Source organism: Brachycentrus maculatus, unplaced genomic scaffold (assembly GCF_059751285.1).
Source record: "Brachycentrus maculatus isolate JH-2025_06_01 unplaced genomic scaffold, ASM5975128v1 h1tg000152l, whole genome shotgun sequence".
NCBI lineage: Eukaryota > Metazoa > Arthropoda > Insecta > Trichoptera > Brachycentridae > Brachycentrus > Brachycentrus maculatus.
In genome coordinates, this window is record NW_028280905.1 from 1,417,289 (window position 1) to 1,430,308 (window position 13,020).

Below are 13,020 nucleotides of genomic sequence, written 5' to 3' on the forward strand. Positions count from 1 at the left end.
GTTGGATTGAGAAAGATTTCATTTATCAGAGATCATTTTATTTAGCGTGATCACTCAGAGTGTTCACTTAACCAGCCTATGACAGTTCATAAGCCTTGTATATTTATATAGTATAGTATAGTCTAGGTATTCTTAGACTTCCATATTCTTCTTCATCTATGTTGAGATGTCAAAATGTAAAAATAACACACTAAAATTGTTGTAATGCACTTACATATGTCCAAGCTAAGAAAAAATGCTTTTTGCATTTTGTCTTAGCAGTTACCGCCAATTTTTTTAAACTGAAATATCAATTAAAAATCTTGTATTTTTGTATATTAAGGCCAAACTCGCATTGATAAAACTCAGTTGGCTTCTGGCAACGCATAGAGCTGGTCGTCGGGTCACGCCCATTTTTTAGAATACAAACTGTAACTTTTGTTTGATCCTCAGTAGTATTTTTCAATTAAAAAGGCGAGCTGCAACACCAAATTTCATTTCGAAAAATGAATAATCAACGATAGAAAAAAAAATAATAAAACGAGAAATTTTAAGTAATTACTTTATTTGATCATTTTTGGGAGTTAAAAGTCCAATAGTTTTTTGATAGACATATTGGTGTTGTGCCTCATCTTTTTTGTAATCTTGTATCGACTTCTTCTTCTTCTTCTTTGGGACTCTCCTCAGTATACAATTTTTCACATTCGGGAGCGTTTTCCTTAATACAAAAAAAAAGATAAATATTTTTATTATATTATATTATATTATATTGAATGCGCGGTTTAATTCACCGCGGTTTTAATTTTCCAGTGTTTCTTACGTTTTTTTTTAGATAAGCAACTAAAAAAACATTGTTTCCATCAACACAATAGAATAATAGAAAAATCACGTTATGACCTGAATGATCCAAATATGGTGCCAAAAATGTAAACTTTCTTCTATGATACATACTCATAATTTGATTGCTAGTCATATGAAGGCAGGGTTCCAGATCTGGGAGGGGTAGAATATATTTGAAAGGATGGAGTTCACGTAAGTGAGGTATATAGAGTAAAGGAAATTACTGCTTATGGGAAATTACTGCTATATGGGAAAGAAAACCTAAAATAATAAAATAGAAAAGTAGCAGTGCCACTCAGGGTCATATATTAATATTTGAACTAGCTTGTGTGATTGGACTCTTGCGGACAATTTATCCGCAAGAACAAGGGTCAATTTGGGACAATAAGGACAATGTGGACATTGTTCCCTTTAGGTGGACACTATCAGCAGAGACTTAAAATTGATACAGAAAAATGATAAATTTAAGTAGAAAAATTAAGCATTAAAGTGTTGAAATCAAGATTCATTAAAAAAGAAAGGGTTTGAAAAATTACATTAAACAAAAAAAAATTGTCAGTCCTCACCTCTGCCTGTTTGAGGGCTTCTAATTCTTCTTTTTTGTGACGGTTAAAGAAGCCGGCCTATAAAAAAAATCCATTTGGTTTGCTTGCTTGCAGTATACATTTATAAATAACGGTTATGTTGTGAAAATATTTAAATAAGAACACATAAAATCTTACAAATAATAGAAATACATAGAAACAGTTCTCCAAAATTTAGCACTTATGGTCAATTCCCAGTTTCTGAAATAAAATTTTTGTCTAGAAATAAATCCATTCCATTTTTACAACATTTTTAGTGTGTCCAAATATTTGTTCACAAAATCTGATTATCTCCAATTACAATAGTTATTTTCATATTATTTTTTGACATCTCATTAAAGATGAAGAAAAATATGGAATTCTGGGCATTTACGGGGCTGACGACCGTCATAGGCTTTCCATTTTGTTCTTATTTAATATTTTTTTAACAAAAATATAATGTATTATTATAATATTTACCTTCACAAGTCCCATAGCTACAAACAATAGTACTAGCATCCCAATTATAATTGAAAGAGCTATAATCCAAAGTTCGACTTGAACTGATGGAGAGGCACTCATGAAGATAGCGTCCACTGCTTCCGTACTCCAAGTCTCTACTCCATCCGGCCCTCTGATGCCCGCAGAACTGTTTGATGTGAATACCAAAATGTCTTTCCGTCCCATGAGAGTATCTGGAATGTACAAAATCATTTTAATAAATATTTGTTTTTGATTTCATTTATGTTACGATTTTAAAGCACGAAATAACAAAGTTCAATTCTTAGCAAAATCAGAATAATAATTTTATCTCTGTCATATGTTATTAAAGTTAAAGTAGTATAGGTGCTCGTACTGTTAAATAAGCACTCTTTAGTTCAATGGTATCATTAAAAATGAGAATTTACACAACATACGAATGGTAAAATCATTACAATATCGAACCTTTAATCAATGATATATTAAGTGCCATAGTTAACAGCAACCTTGCTACATGTTGTGGTCGACGGAATGGGCCAATGAGACACTCCAGTTCGTGGCAAAGAACATGTGGATCTCCGCAAGATAGTCTTATTGTCCTATTATCAGGAAGTGTTACCGCTTCTGTTATTTTTTCTTCTCGTTTCACTCTCGTTTTACCAGAACTTCTCAAATCCACATAATTATCGGTTGCTCTTATTAGAGGCTTGAAATAATCTGTTTTTTTGTAAATTCTGATAGATCTTCTTGTTCTGTTGCTTTTTTCCATTTCATAATTACTTAGGATTTGATCATGTAGTGTATCTTCGCCGATAATGTCGTCTTGAGCGTATGTTAAATTATTGTTTTGAGAACAAGAAAAGGGCTGTCCGGATTGTGAACCTTCTGGTTGGTATATGAGAGCAAAAATGAAGTATTTTTTGTCTAGTTTGTATTTGTATGGAATGGAAACAACTAGTTTGACTTCTTCCGCTGGACTGGCTCCAAATTTCTGTACTTCATACAATTGTTTAAAGAATACAAGTTCATTGGAGGAGTCATTCTTTGTATTTGAAATTGAGTAAAAGTACGTATCTTGAAGGGATTTCCTGAAACAAAAACATTGAGAACTGACAAAAAAATAACCATATGACAAAACAGTATTTTTTTGTTGAATTTAAATCTTTCAAAAAAGGTCACATATGCGTTTTTTTTATTTACCCAATGACGCCAATTCTAGCATCCACTTTAAGCAGAAGAGGAACAAAAATGTTATTGTTTTCTATATTGATGTCTTCACTCTCCGTTATAGCTTGCACCAGAAACTCCAAATGATCTCCAGCTCGGGATGTTTGCGATACTCCTCTCATGTCGATCTCTAGTCTTAAATTCTATACAAAAAATAATTAAACTATCATTAGTATCCTATTATGGTCCGGAATAGTCTACCAAACAATTATCAGTACTCTTCTATGGCTCCGAATATTGGAAGGTTTATAAAACCTAATCTAGGCAACTAGAAACTGCTGAAACGCGAATGTTTAGATGGTTAACTGGAGTGTCTTTTAGAGACAAAATAAAGAGTTCACGAATTCGTGGAAGCCTGGGTGTAATAGACATCAATAGTAAGGTAGAAGAAGGCGATTGGGATGGTATAAGCACATACAACGTAGAAAACCTGATCATATTGTGAACCAAGAATTCGGCATGGACCTCAAAAGACCTCTAAAGGAAGAATAAAAATATATTTGCTAAAAATTAAATGCCATAGAAAGATAATGATTCGAAGGCGTGGCCTAAGCAACGTTACCCATTATAGAAGGATCTATAACTTGAGGACGAGGAGAGCTGACCCCACAGCTTACGAAGACGATAAGTTGGGATGGAGCCAGAAAGAAGAAGAAGAAGACATGGTGTCGTAAACTAATGTGGCACAGCAAACATTCATTCTTAGACGTAGAATTAAATTAAAATCTTACTTTGGTAGAGTTTGAAGCGAGTGGGTTATCCATATTGCAAATGGTTCCATCAGTCTCAGCACGACATATTGCAGGAAGGCGAGCCAGGCTGGCTGGGGGCATGAGCGTCACCTTGATTTGTGCTAGGTAGGCGAACTCCCCTAAATTTTCCAGAGATATCTCAAACGCAATGCTCTCTGCTGATCCCAGAACAAATCCGTCCTTACTAAAAAATATCTCGTATTAAATCTCATTTATGTAATCATGTAAATCACTTAAAAATTTGAAAACACAACTTACGCATGATGCGGAAAGTAGGCGTCAACAACTAGATCGGAAGAGCAAATGTTGTCATCTCCACAGTTTGTTGAAAAAGGAATATGGAGTCTGGCTGTCCCTTTGTCTCCTTCTATCACAGGAATTAGGCTGTCAAATCCATCATTCCCTACAACAAGCTTACAATGAAATAACACAATTTCAAAAATATCAAATGATCCAAATGATGTACGCCAAAAATTCCTTACCGTCAACATGATTTTTTATAATCAATATTATGTTTTGTGGCAAATAGTTCTCCTGCATTGTCACGTTTAATATTATTTCCAGATGATCGAGGAAATTTTGAATGTCTTCCTGTAATTATTTTCAGACTTATATATTTCAAAATCATCTCGTATTTTTTTTCAAATAGATGCGATGTTATTTCAAAAAGTAAAAAGTAATAGAGTACTGTTAAAATTTTTCTTTTTTTCTTTAATTAAATTTTAAACATCAATGTTAATGATAAAATGACGCATACCTTTAAAACAAACACAAGTTCTTCACAACTTTCTTTACCAGCTTCAAGAGTCAAAGTATGGTTGTAAGAAAAAGATGAAGGCATGGCTCCAAGTAAATAAGCTCTTCCGAACTCGGCATCTATTGACATTACGCGAGAAACATCTGAAACATAACTTTACATTAAAAATAAATAGGTATCTGAACAACGCATCAGAAATATTTTTATCGCAGTTTGAACAAACACATGTAAGCTTTGTAGAGTCTTATATTCAGTAATAATAAATGTTACACAGCTTGACCGTTTAACCAGTCCTACCAGACATTCATATTCTACTTCATCAATGTTGAGATGTCAAAATGTAAAAAATATTCCTATGTAGAGAAAACCCATTTTTGTGAACGAGTTTTTGAACACCCTCTAAATGTTATGAACGTTATTTAAGTCTGAATGCACGAAGTTTTCAAAAACACAATTTACCATATGTTAAAATAAGGAGGAAGTTACTTATAGTGTTACTGGCAGGATGTTTGTGCGCGTAAAGCAGACAAGCCATGACAGAAAGAGATGTACTATCTCTCAGCAGACGGCTCTTGGGTTGAAGGCGAGCTTTCAGAGAGGCCCGGGCTCGGGTACGTAGTAGCACAGCGTGTCCACTCAGGTATGCACCCACTGCTACATCTGAAATTTCAAAATATCGGTATAACAAAATGTAATCTTAGAGATTCAGTTATAAGGCAACTATTTGTATACTAACCAGGAAATGAATTGCCATCTATATCCACCGGAGGAGCAATGGAGATTCCGAATCCTCGGATTCCCAGTCCTGGAGCTACTTCTTCCGCCAGGAGATGTTGCTGGGGAGACTCTCGAACCCCGTTCCCTCCTCCGAGGTATATGGCTATACCTCCACACCCTCCTGCTTCCGGGGCACCGACCAACACGTCTGGAAGGGACAGAGTATGTGATGCATGATACAATGTGTAGCTGTTGGAGAATGCGAGAAGGCGTATAACTTTGATGAAAGTACTCGGATGATGCTCTATGCTTACCGCTATAACCATCCTTGTTGATATCAGCGGTTGCTATGGCTATCCCGAAACGAGAGCCGCTTCCCCACTGTGGTAGTGCCAAATAGGTAGCACCACTCGGTGGAACAATCAAGGATCCCTATAAACAAAGTACAGCGTCTATAAACCTACGGAAGTGGTTCAAGAAAGAGAGGATAAATAAAATACATAACATGGTACGAAGTCATAAAACTGTTACATTCTGAAATGGGTTTTCAAAGTATGAAATGATATTCAGAGAATTTCATACTCTGAAAATGGGTTTTCAAAGTATGAAATGATTTTCAGAGAATTTCACACTCTGGAAATGGGTTTTTAAGGTATGAAATGATTTTCAGAGAATTTCATACTCTGAAAGTTGGTTTTCAAAGTATGACATGATTTTCAGAGAATTTCGGCGGAGAACTTATTTTGTTAAGAGATAAGTTTTGTTTATAAAAGAAGAACATTTTAGTGAAGCAAATTTCCCTGCTCTCGATCTTTCGAAGCAGGATGTGTGAAGCAAGTAATTTAAGCAATTTACAACATTTTGAATGTGTCTAAATACTTGTTCACAAAATCTTGATTATCTCCAATTACAGGAGTTATTTTCATATTATTTTTTCACTTCTCATCAAAAATGAAGAAGAATATAGAATTCTGGTCATTTTACAGTTTTTTTTTTAAATTTGTGTAGAGTGTGGTTGTCAATAATGGGTAGAATTGCTGAAAGTTACACGTGTGTAAAGTGATCACTTATACCAGCCTATGACGGTCGTCAGCCCCGTAAATGCTCAGACTTCCATATTCTTATTCATCTTTGATGAGATGTCAAAAAAATATGAATTTAAGCAATCCTTACTTTTTTGTTCCCTAGGAAAATGTGTACTTTGGGGTGAGGGTCGTAGGGGGCCCCTACCAGGAGGTCATCTAGTCCGTCCCCCGTGACGTCAGCAGCCGCTAGGGCAGCCCCGAAGTAGCTCCCAACCACATTTCCATACAAGGACTGGCGCACTATCGGACTTCTCCGCGTGATGCGGGGAAATTCATACACATTCACCTAAAATTATACACTTTTTTCACATACATATTTTTAACGATTAATCGAAAGAAATGTTTTTACAGAGAAAAAGTTTAATAAATTGTAAGGAGATTGGTGCGCCACAACGTAGTGTGGCGTTCTGTTCTCTTTGTCTACCCCTGCGGGGAACCGGCGTGATGGTTTGCTAGCTGGTTTTGGATAAATTTGGATATGAAGGTATTTTATTTTAATATACCATATGTATTAAATCGATTGCAGGCAGATACAAAAAGTTAAATAACAAGGTTTTTAAAATGCCCAGAAACATTAACATAGTTGTAAGGAATGTGGGTGAATGTTGGTGACATATTGGTGACAACAAAATAGCCGCAATCGTGGGCATACCCTCAAAGTCTGGCAATGGCATCCTGGATTTGTCTCTTCTAGAAACCAGTCAATCACTTTGATAAGTAATATTCGGTATTCTCAATATTATTAATTGCATGTTTAATCTCGGCTCGTAACGCATGTTTGTGCTGAAAAAAAAATAGTGCATGTTGGTCTTCGGGTCGACCAAAATTTGCATGTGTTAAACATTTTGTGTAGTTTTAAGTGTGTAAATGGTGCTATGGTGGTGAAGGGTAGTATTGTTTGCATGCTGTGGTAGTGATTGTCCTGACGAAGAGACGGGTACGTCTCGAAACCGGTAGACATAAAAATCTCGGTGAGTGGTTATATACGAATATTATTAACATTTTTGTAAAACAATAAATAAGTAATATTCGGTCTTATGTACAATAAACCAACGTCAAAGTACAAGCGAGTCATTACTGTTCATCTTCCACTACCTCACTTAATACACAACGATTATAAAGTAATATTGTTTACTATTCCCATGTACTTGTGTCCTCTGGGACCGCCAGTCACGTGGAGCTCTTCGTCCGTAGAAAAGAAGTGACCTGATGTTCCGCTGTACCCCAGATAGTCCCCATAGCGGATTGCTTTGATGTTCTTCAAGAAAGGAATAACTCCTGGACCGAAGCTGCCATCGTCACTGCGACAAAATAATAAACTATATTGCAAAGGGATATTCATATCATGAGCATAGGTTTAAAGATTCTAATTGTGTTATTTGATCAAAAATACGGGTTATTTCACATACTCAAGGTTAAGAGAACTATTTCTCTCGTTGATAGCGCCGGAGAGAGAATGATGCGTGTAGAGTACTGAAGACCCTCGCCAGTTGATAATACCCGGAGCACCCAACACAACTTGTAGTTGTTGGGTCTTGGTGTCTCCAAGATCTGAGCTGTGCTATAAGCAAAGGTTAAATTTGTACTCAACAACATTTTTTGACTATCTATTCTATCAAATCGTGAAAGCTTTAAACTTCACATATTCTCAACTGATGGCAGTACCATCTACCGAAATTTCACATTTGTTGAAATCACTATTTACATACAAAAGAAATCCTATAAAAGTGCATATATGCATCTTTATAAAATTAATGTAATATGGATGTTCAATAATGGGCAGAATGGTGAACGTTACATAGTTGTATAAAGTGATGCCAATTGCTAGGTTGTAAGCCCTGGAATAGACAATGTTCCATCTCCATTCGTATAAAAAATTGTAGAGAAATGTCTCATTTGAGACACCTTTAATAAATATTGAAAAGTATAATTTTTACCTTATTATGTGTAAAATAGACAGACATTCCTGCCTGTCCCATTCCATTATCATATACGTAGACTTTACCCCAGGACGACTCCGTATAATTTCTATGGTCTGAAATGAAATGAAACCATCAAAGATATATAAGTATACGTATCCATTTGAGTATGACTTGAAAAAAAATAACCAAAAATTAAACACTTTGGCTATAAAAACCTTCTGTCTTATCGACGATTCCTATTATTTGATAATATTGTCTATAAGACCACACTTATTTAATTGAGGTCATCAATGTTCCTCAGAAATGAGGTTATCGAGGTACATAACCGAAAACGCATAAATAAACCAAATAAGGAATACGAAAATTGGAAAAATGTGTAGTACGGAGGATATGGCCAGATAGGGAAGACAGAGATGACAGCGGAGACGATTCTGGAATGCTCGTGTTAATATAATGCAAGAAAATAGACTGGCCCGAATTTCTCTCCAAGAGAACCCAGACGAAAGAACATCACCTGGAAGACCTCCAAAATGATGGCGTGACAGCTGCCAGTCTACGTCACAAGAAAATAGAACAGACAGATCCGAGGATCTATAAGAAGGAAGAAGAGGAATAATGTTTCTCTGATATTTCAAGTACCATAATGTTGGATTAGCAGTGTATTCTCTAGCGATATGGTCTATCTCCTCCATTTACAAGTTTTAAATTAACCTTTTCTATTAGGTACATCAAAATCTTATATTTCATTAAGGAAAACGCCAAACTTACCCAAAAGAGGAATTAATTTATCAGCCATCCCAACCGAAAGGTTTTTGTCGCTGGCTTTGGAGGCGTAGCATGCTCCGACCATCAAGTATTCTTTGATTCTCGATTCATGTATTTGGTTAATCCACCGAGGAGCGCAGATCTGTGTCAATTTGTACAATAATCAGCATTTTTTCACACAAAGATGAAGTCAAACTGAAGATACAGATACAGATATATTGGGTTTCATGGTTATGGAACGACAAAGCAAAAAACCAAACCTGTACATATGTAAGTATGATTACTCGGTACATACCACCATTTTATCAGATGTGGGATGCACAGCCATCGTTCCTCCCAACCACATTCCATCTTTCTTGTCCCAATAGTCTCTGTTGCGATCATTTCCTGCAAATCAAATTGCAATCAGTAAACGGTAAACATACATAAAGGGTCTCTGCTCAATAAAAGCTTTCTTTATTCAACATACATGATTGTTGTGAACTCATATGTACCGTGTCATGAGATTGATCATACATCTAGGAGTTCCAAAAAATTGAGTAGTGTGATTGTCAATCAGGGGTAGAATGGTGAATGTTGCACGTGTGCAACATTTTATGACTTGACTAGTTAGCTGGTTAAGTCATAATCATGACACGTCATAAGCCCTGTATTTCACGCTGAATTTCATTTGAGAGAATTTTTAAAACGAATATTAGTCAGTAATCGACAATTTAAAAGTAAACATAAGCTTTAATAAAATATACCTCTTTCTAAAAGTATTTTTATGCTTAAGGTGCCTACCAAAAGAAAGGGAAATACAAGCAGGTACGGATATAAATTGTCATAAAAAACCTTAAGCAAAACAAATGGCGACTGCGTTCGCCATCGGTATTCGGCACAAGGAAGACAAGCGCCAGAAATTTACCAAAGAACATTATGATTTTAACTATAGAGGTGAAAAGAAGCACAAAATCTATATTTTTTTTATATAGAATTTTGGTTAAGTCAATTTTTAAAGCTGATTATGATATGCGTTAGCAAATCTGTCAAAATCAACCGCGTCGCTTAAAACTAGATATATTTTTATTTATGCTTTCATACCTGTTCTATCGAGAAGCAACGGTTGGCAAATTTCTGCTATTCCACATCGATACACGACTCCGGGCTCTTTGATATTCTTCATCATGTCGCTGTTTGACCTTGGAGCTCCAACTTGTAGCCTGGTGACATATTTTTTTTATGTAGCTTGAACCCTCAAATGACGCTCATGTTATTCATTTAATTTATTCGGTATTGATGAATTAAAAACTTTGTATTTTAATGATTGTAATTATTAAAAAAAAAAACGGTATGGCATGACATTTTTATCAAGAGTTTTATTATGAATTATTTTCATTGAAAATCTTTTTATTAATTAGAATCATGTTTGATTACGAATTTTATATACCTACTCAAATTATGGTTTTAATAGATGGCAGTACTAAAATTTTCAAAATGTGAATCGTTCCGTTGGTACATACGAGTATGTGTTATGTATTAGTGTGTGTTATGTTCCATGGGGAATATAAATTTATATGTTAAAATTATAAAATGTTAGATTTTTTTGGACTGTTTTCATTTTTTAATTTCCGATAGTATGTTCGAGTACGTTGTCAACCTTTTTTGGTTGTAGGAATCACTTGAACTTAAGAACCCGATGGCAAACTGCTTCAATCGCAGTTTATCGGGAATTGAATTAAAGTTTGTTATTTTTTATGTATGGAAGCGAAGCATGGAGTTGGCAATAGAAGGATGAAAGCAAACTGAATGCAGTCGAAATGCGATCCCCCAGACGAATGTGTGGCAAAACGATGTTTGTTAAGAAAGGTGTGTTGAGATGGTTTTGACATGTGGAACGTATGAGTGAAGAAAGAATGGTTAAAACAAATTATGAGACGAATGTAGTTGTAAAAAAAAGCAGAGGAAGACCGAGGAAAACTTGGCACAATCAGGTATGTCAAATACTTGAAAGCGGCCGGGTCAGGAGTCGTAATAATCGTCGGGTATGTATGAGGAGATGCGTGAATGTAGAAGAGGTAAGGAATGTTTGCAAAGACAGAGTGGTTTGGCGTTCGATTCTCTCTGCCTACCCCTGCCCGGGGAAGCGGCGTGATGGTTAGTTAGTTTAGTTTTTACGTTTTTATACGTATTTATATAGTAAAAAATACTTTATACATTGACTGTAGAAGGAAAAAAGCTTTGCAGGAAGGAGGAATACATAATCCATCAATATTTATAGTTGCTACTCGTATACTTAAAAAGTAACATTAACTTACCATGTGTAATTTTTTCTAGAGTACAGGAGAACAGAATACCCGAAGTAGGTCGGTCTGGATGCTGTATGCTTCTGGGGGTCCTCGTACACTAGCGGCATCTTCGTGTCTAGTAACTGGGACTCCGACCCTCCCATACCCAGACACACCAACACACAACAATACACTATCTTCATTGTCACCAATGTATCTAGAATTATGGTTTGATTTTGTATTAACTTTCTGGAACAACACGACGATATGAATATAAAAAAATATAAAAAAACGCTTGTACTATACCAATTTTGGGTTTATTAATGTAGACACAACAATCTCCTTTTCATCGTAATATTCTTTGTGTAATACCACTTTAAATACACACAGATAAAATCGTGAATGATAAGAGAGAATGTTATATTACAATACCACAAAGTTAACAATGCTTTTAATATACAAATAGAAACAACTAGTATAAAAAACTACGGATGTTCTCATCGATGATTTATAAACTATAAAGTGGTATTGTTAATGTTTTTATTGAAATAATGTTTAAATAAATTGATGTTTACTATTACTCATTTATCTTATTATATATCACTCGTTTTAAAACCGTTATACTGAAGTAAATTCATGATGAAATGCTATTATTCATTTAAAAAAATGAGATATATAGTTTGTTGAAGTTTTTGTATTATGTCACTTTTTAACGAGAGAGAAAATTCTTAAGAATTATTTTGAAAACACATCACTATCCACCAGTTGCAAACAATATGTCTGGCAAAATCGTATTTAAGAAAAGTATGAAATGATCTCGGTGTGTTACAGGATGTCCGCTTATCGTGGTAAACCATTTCCGCTGAAAAATTATACTAAATATATATTTACTAATTTAATAACCAATATTGAAAAAAATTGCAATTTTAGGTGTGCGATTATATTAAAACTTTGTCAAAAATACACTAGTACGAATAAGTTGAAGCTGTCGGGGTCTACTGATAAAAGCTTTCGCAGTTTCAGTGCATGTCATTCTGCGCACACTGAAGATTTAAGAAGTTGGAGTGCAGTTGTAATCAATCTTAGGGTCTTATCACGTATTTAAAAAAAGACGTTTTGAAACAATTGTTCTATTTAAAAATAAACATGATATAGTGCATTTCTTTCTTGTACAAACTTGTTTACGATAGACATAGGCTAGTATTAATGTAAAGTAGTTATTGCGCAAGTCTTTAAGGTGAGAAATGTCAGATGCTCACAAGTCCTTAAAGATGAGAAATTTCACATACGCACAAGTCCTTAAAGGTGAAACATGTCAGACGTACGTTTAAAATAAAAAGACTCGGTTCATATTTTACATTTTTTGGCAAACATACCAAGAATAAATCATAAAAGTAGAATTGTGATATTTTTTGTCGTGTAACATCCCATCACATGCATAAAATATAGCCACAAGGAGAATATATGTATAATGCCGCGCGAAGAAAATGTCCTAGTCACATTATTGAAAGATTTTTCTTCAGCAGTGGAAAAATAAGCAAGAAAAATGCCAGGGAATCATTTTTCCAAGAAGGCCTCATTCACTTCATTTTGCAACGCGGCTGGCGCGTCCGTAATCCCCGAAGGGTAAAAATATGTAAATGCGGTCTCGGATCTGCACTAAAAA

The 13,020-nt window shown here is 35.0% G+C and overlaps 1 protein-coding gene across 7 annotated transcripts; it reads right to left on the bottom strand.

Annotated features, from left to right (window-relative positions):
• Positions 1–527: 527 nt before the first annotated feature.
• LOC148308744 (integrin alpha-PS3-like) lies at positions 528–12,136 on the bottom strand. Of its 7 annotated transcripts, none has more exons than XM_088261215.1 (21): positions 11,936–12,136; positions 11,385–11,603; positions 10,171–10,289; positions 9,383–9,474; positions 9,091–9,229; positions 8,338–8,435; positions 7,810–7,961; positions 7,536–7,701; positions 6,489–6,686; positions 5,630–5,747; positions 5,335–5,523; positions 5,085–5,258; positions 4,599–4,741; positions 4,324–4,432; positions 4,100–4,244; positions 3,821–4,025; positions 3,063–3,232; positions 2,328–2,950; positions 1,863–2,077; positions 1,386–1,442; positions 528–697 (listed from the first exon to the last, which is right to left on the bottom strand). In XM_088261215.1, the coding sequence occupies exons 2-21, from the start codon at positions 11,555–11,557 to the stop codon at positions 608–610; spliced, it is 3,375 nt and encodes a 1,124-aa protein (XP_088117341.1). In that variant the 5' UTR covers positions 11,558–11,603; positions 11,936–12,136; the 3' UTR covers positions 528–607. The 7 variants fall into 7 exon arrangements, 6 of the variants coding, with proteins under 6 accessions (XP_088117341.1, XP_088117340.1, XP_088117339.1 ...); XM_088261214.1 differs by having other exon boundaries at positions 11,930–12,136; XM_088261213.1 differs by having other exon boundaries at positions 11,385–11,571; positions 11,661–12,136.
• Positions 12,137–13,020: the final 884 nt, after the last annotated feature.

Coding starts and splice junctions, on each gene's coding strand:
- LOC148308744 (XM_088261210.1), bottom strand. CDS start 11,557: ATGAAGATAGTGTATTGTTGTGTGTTGGTGTGTCTGGGTATGGGAGGG. Junction 5,748..6,488: donor TTTTCCTAGGGAACAAAAAA/GTAAGGATTGCT, acceptor CTTTGTTTATAG/GGATCCTTGATTGTTCCACC. Junction 4,742..5,057: donor CCTCCTTATTTTAACATATG/GTAAATTGTGTT, acceptor GTTATGTTTCAG/ATGTTTCTCGCGTAATGTCA.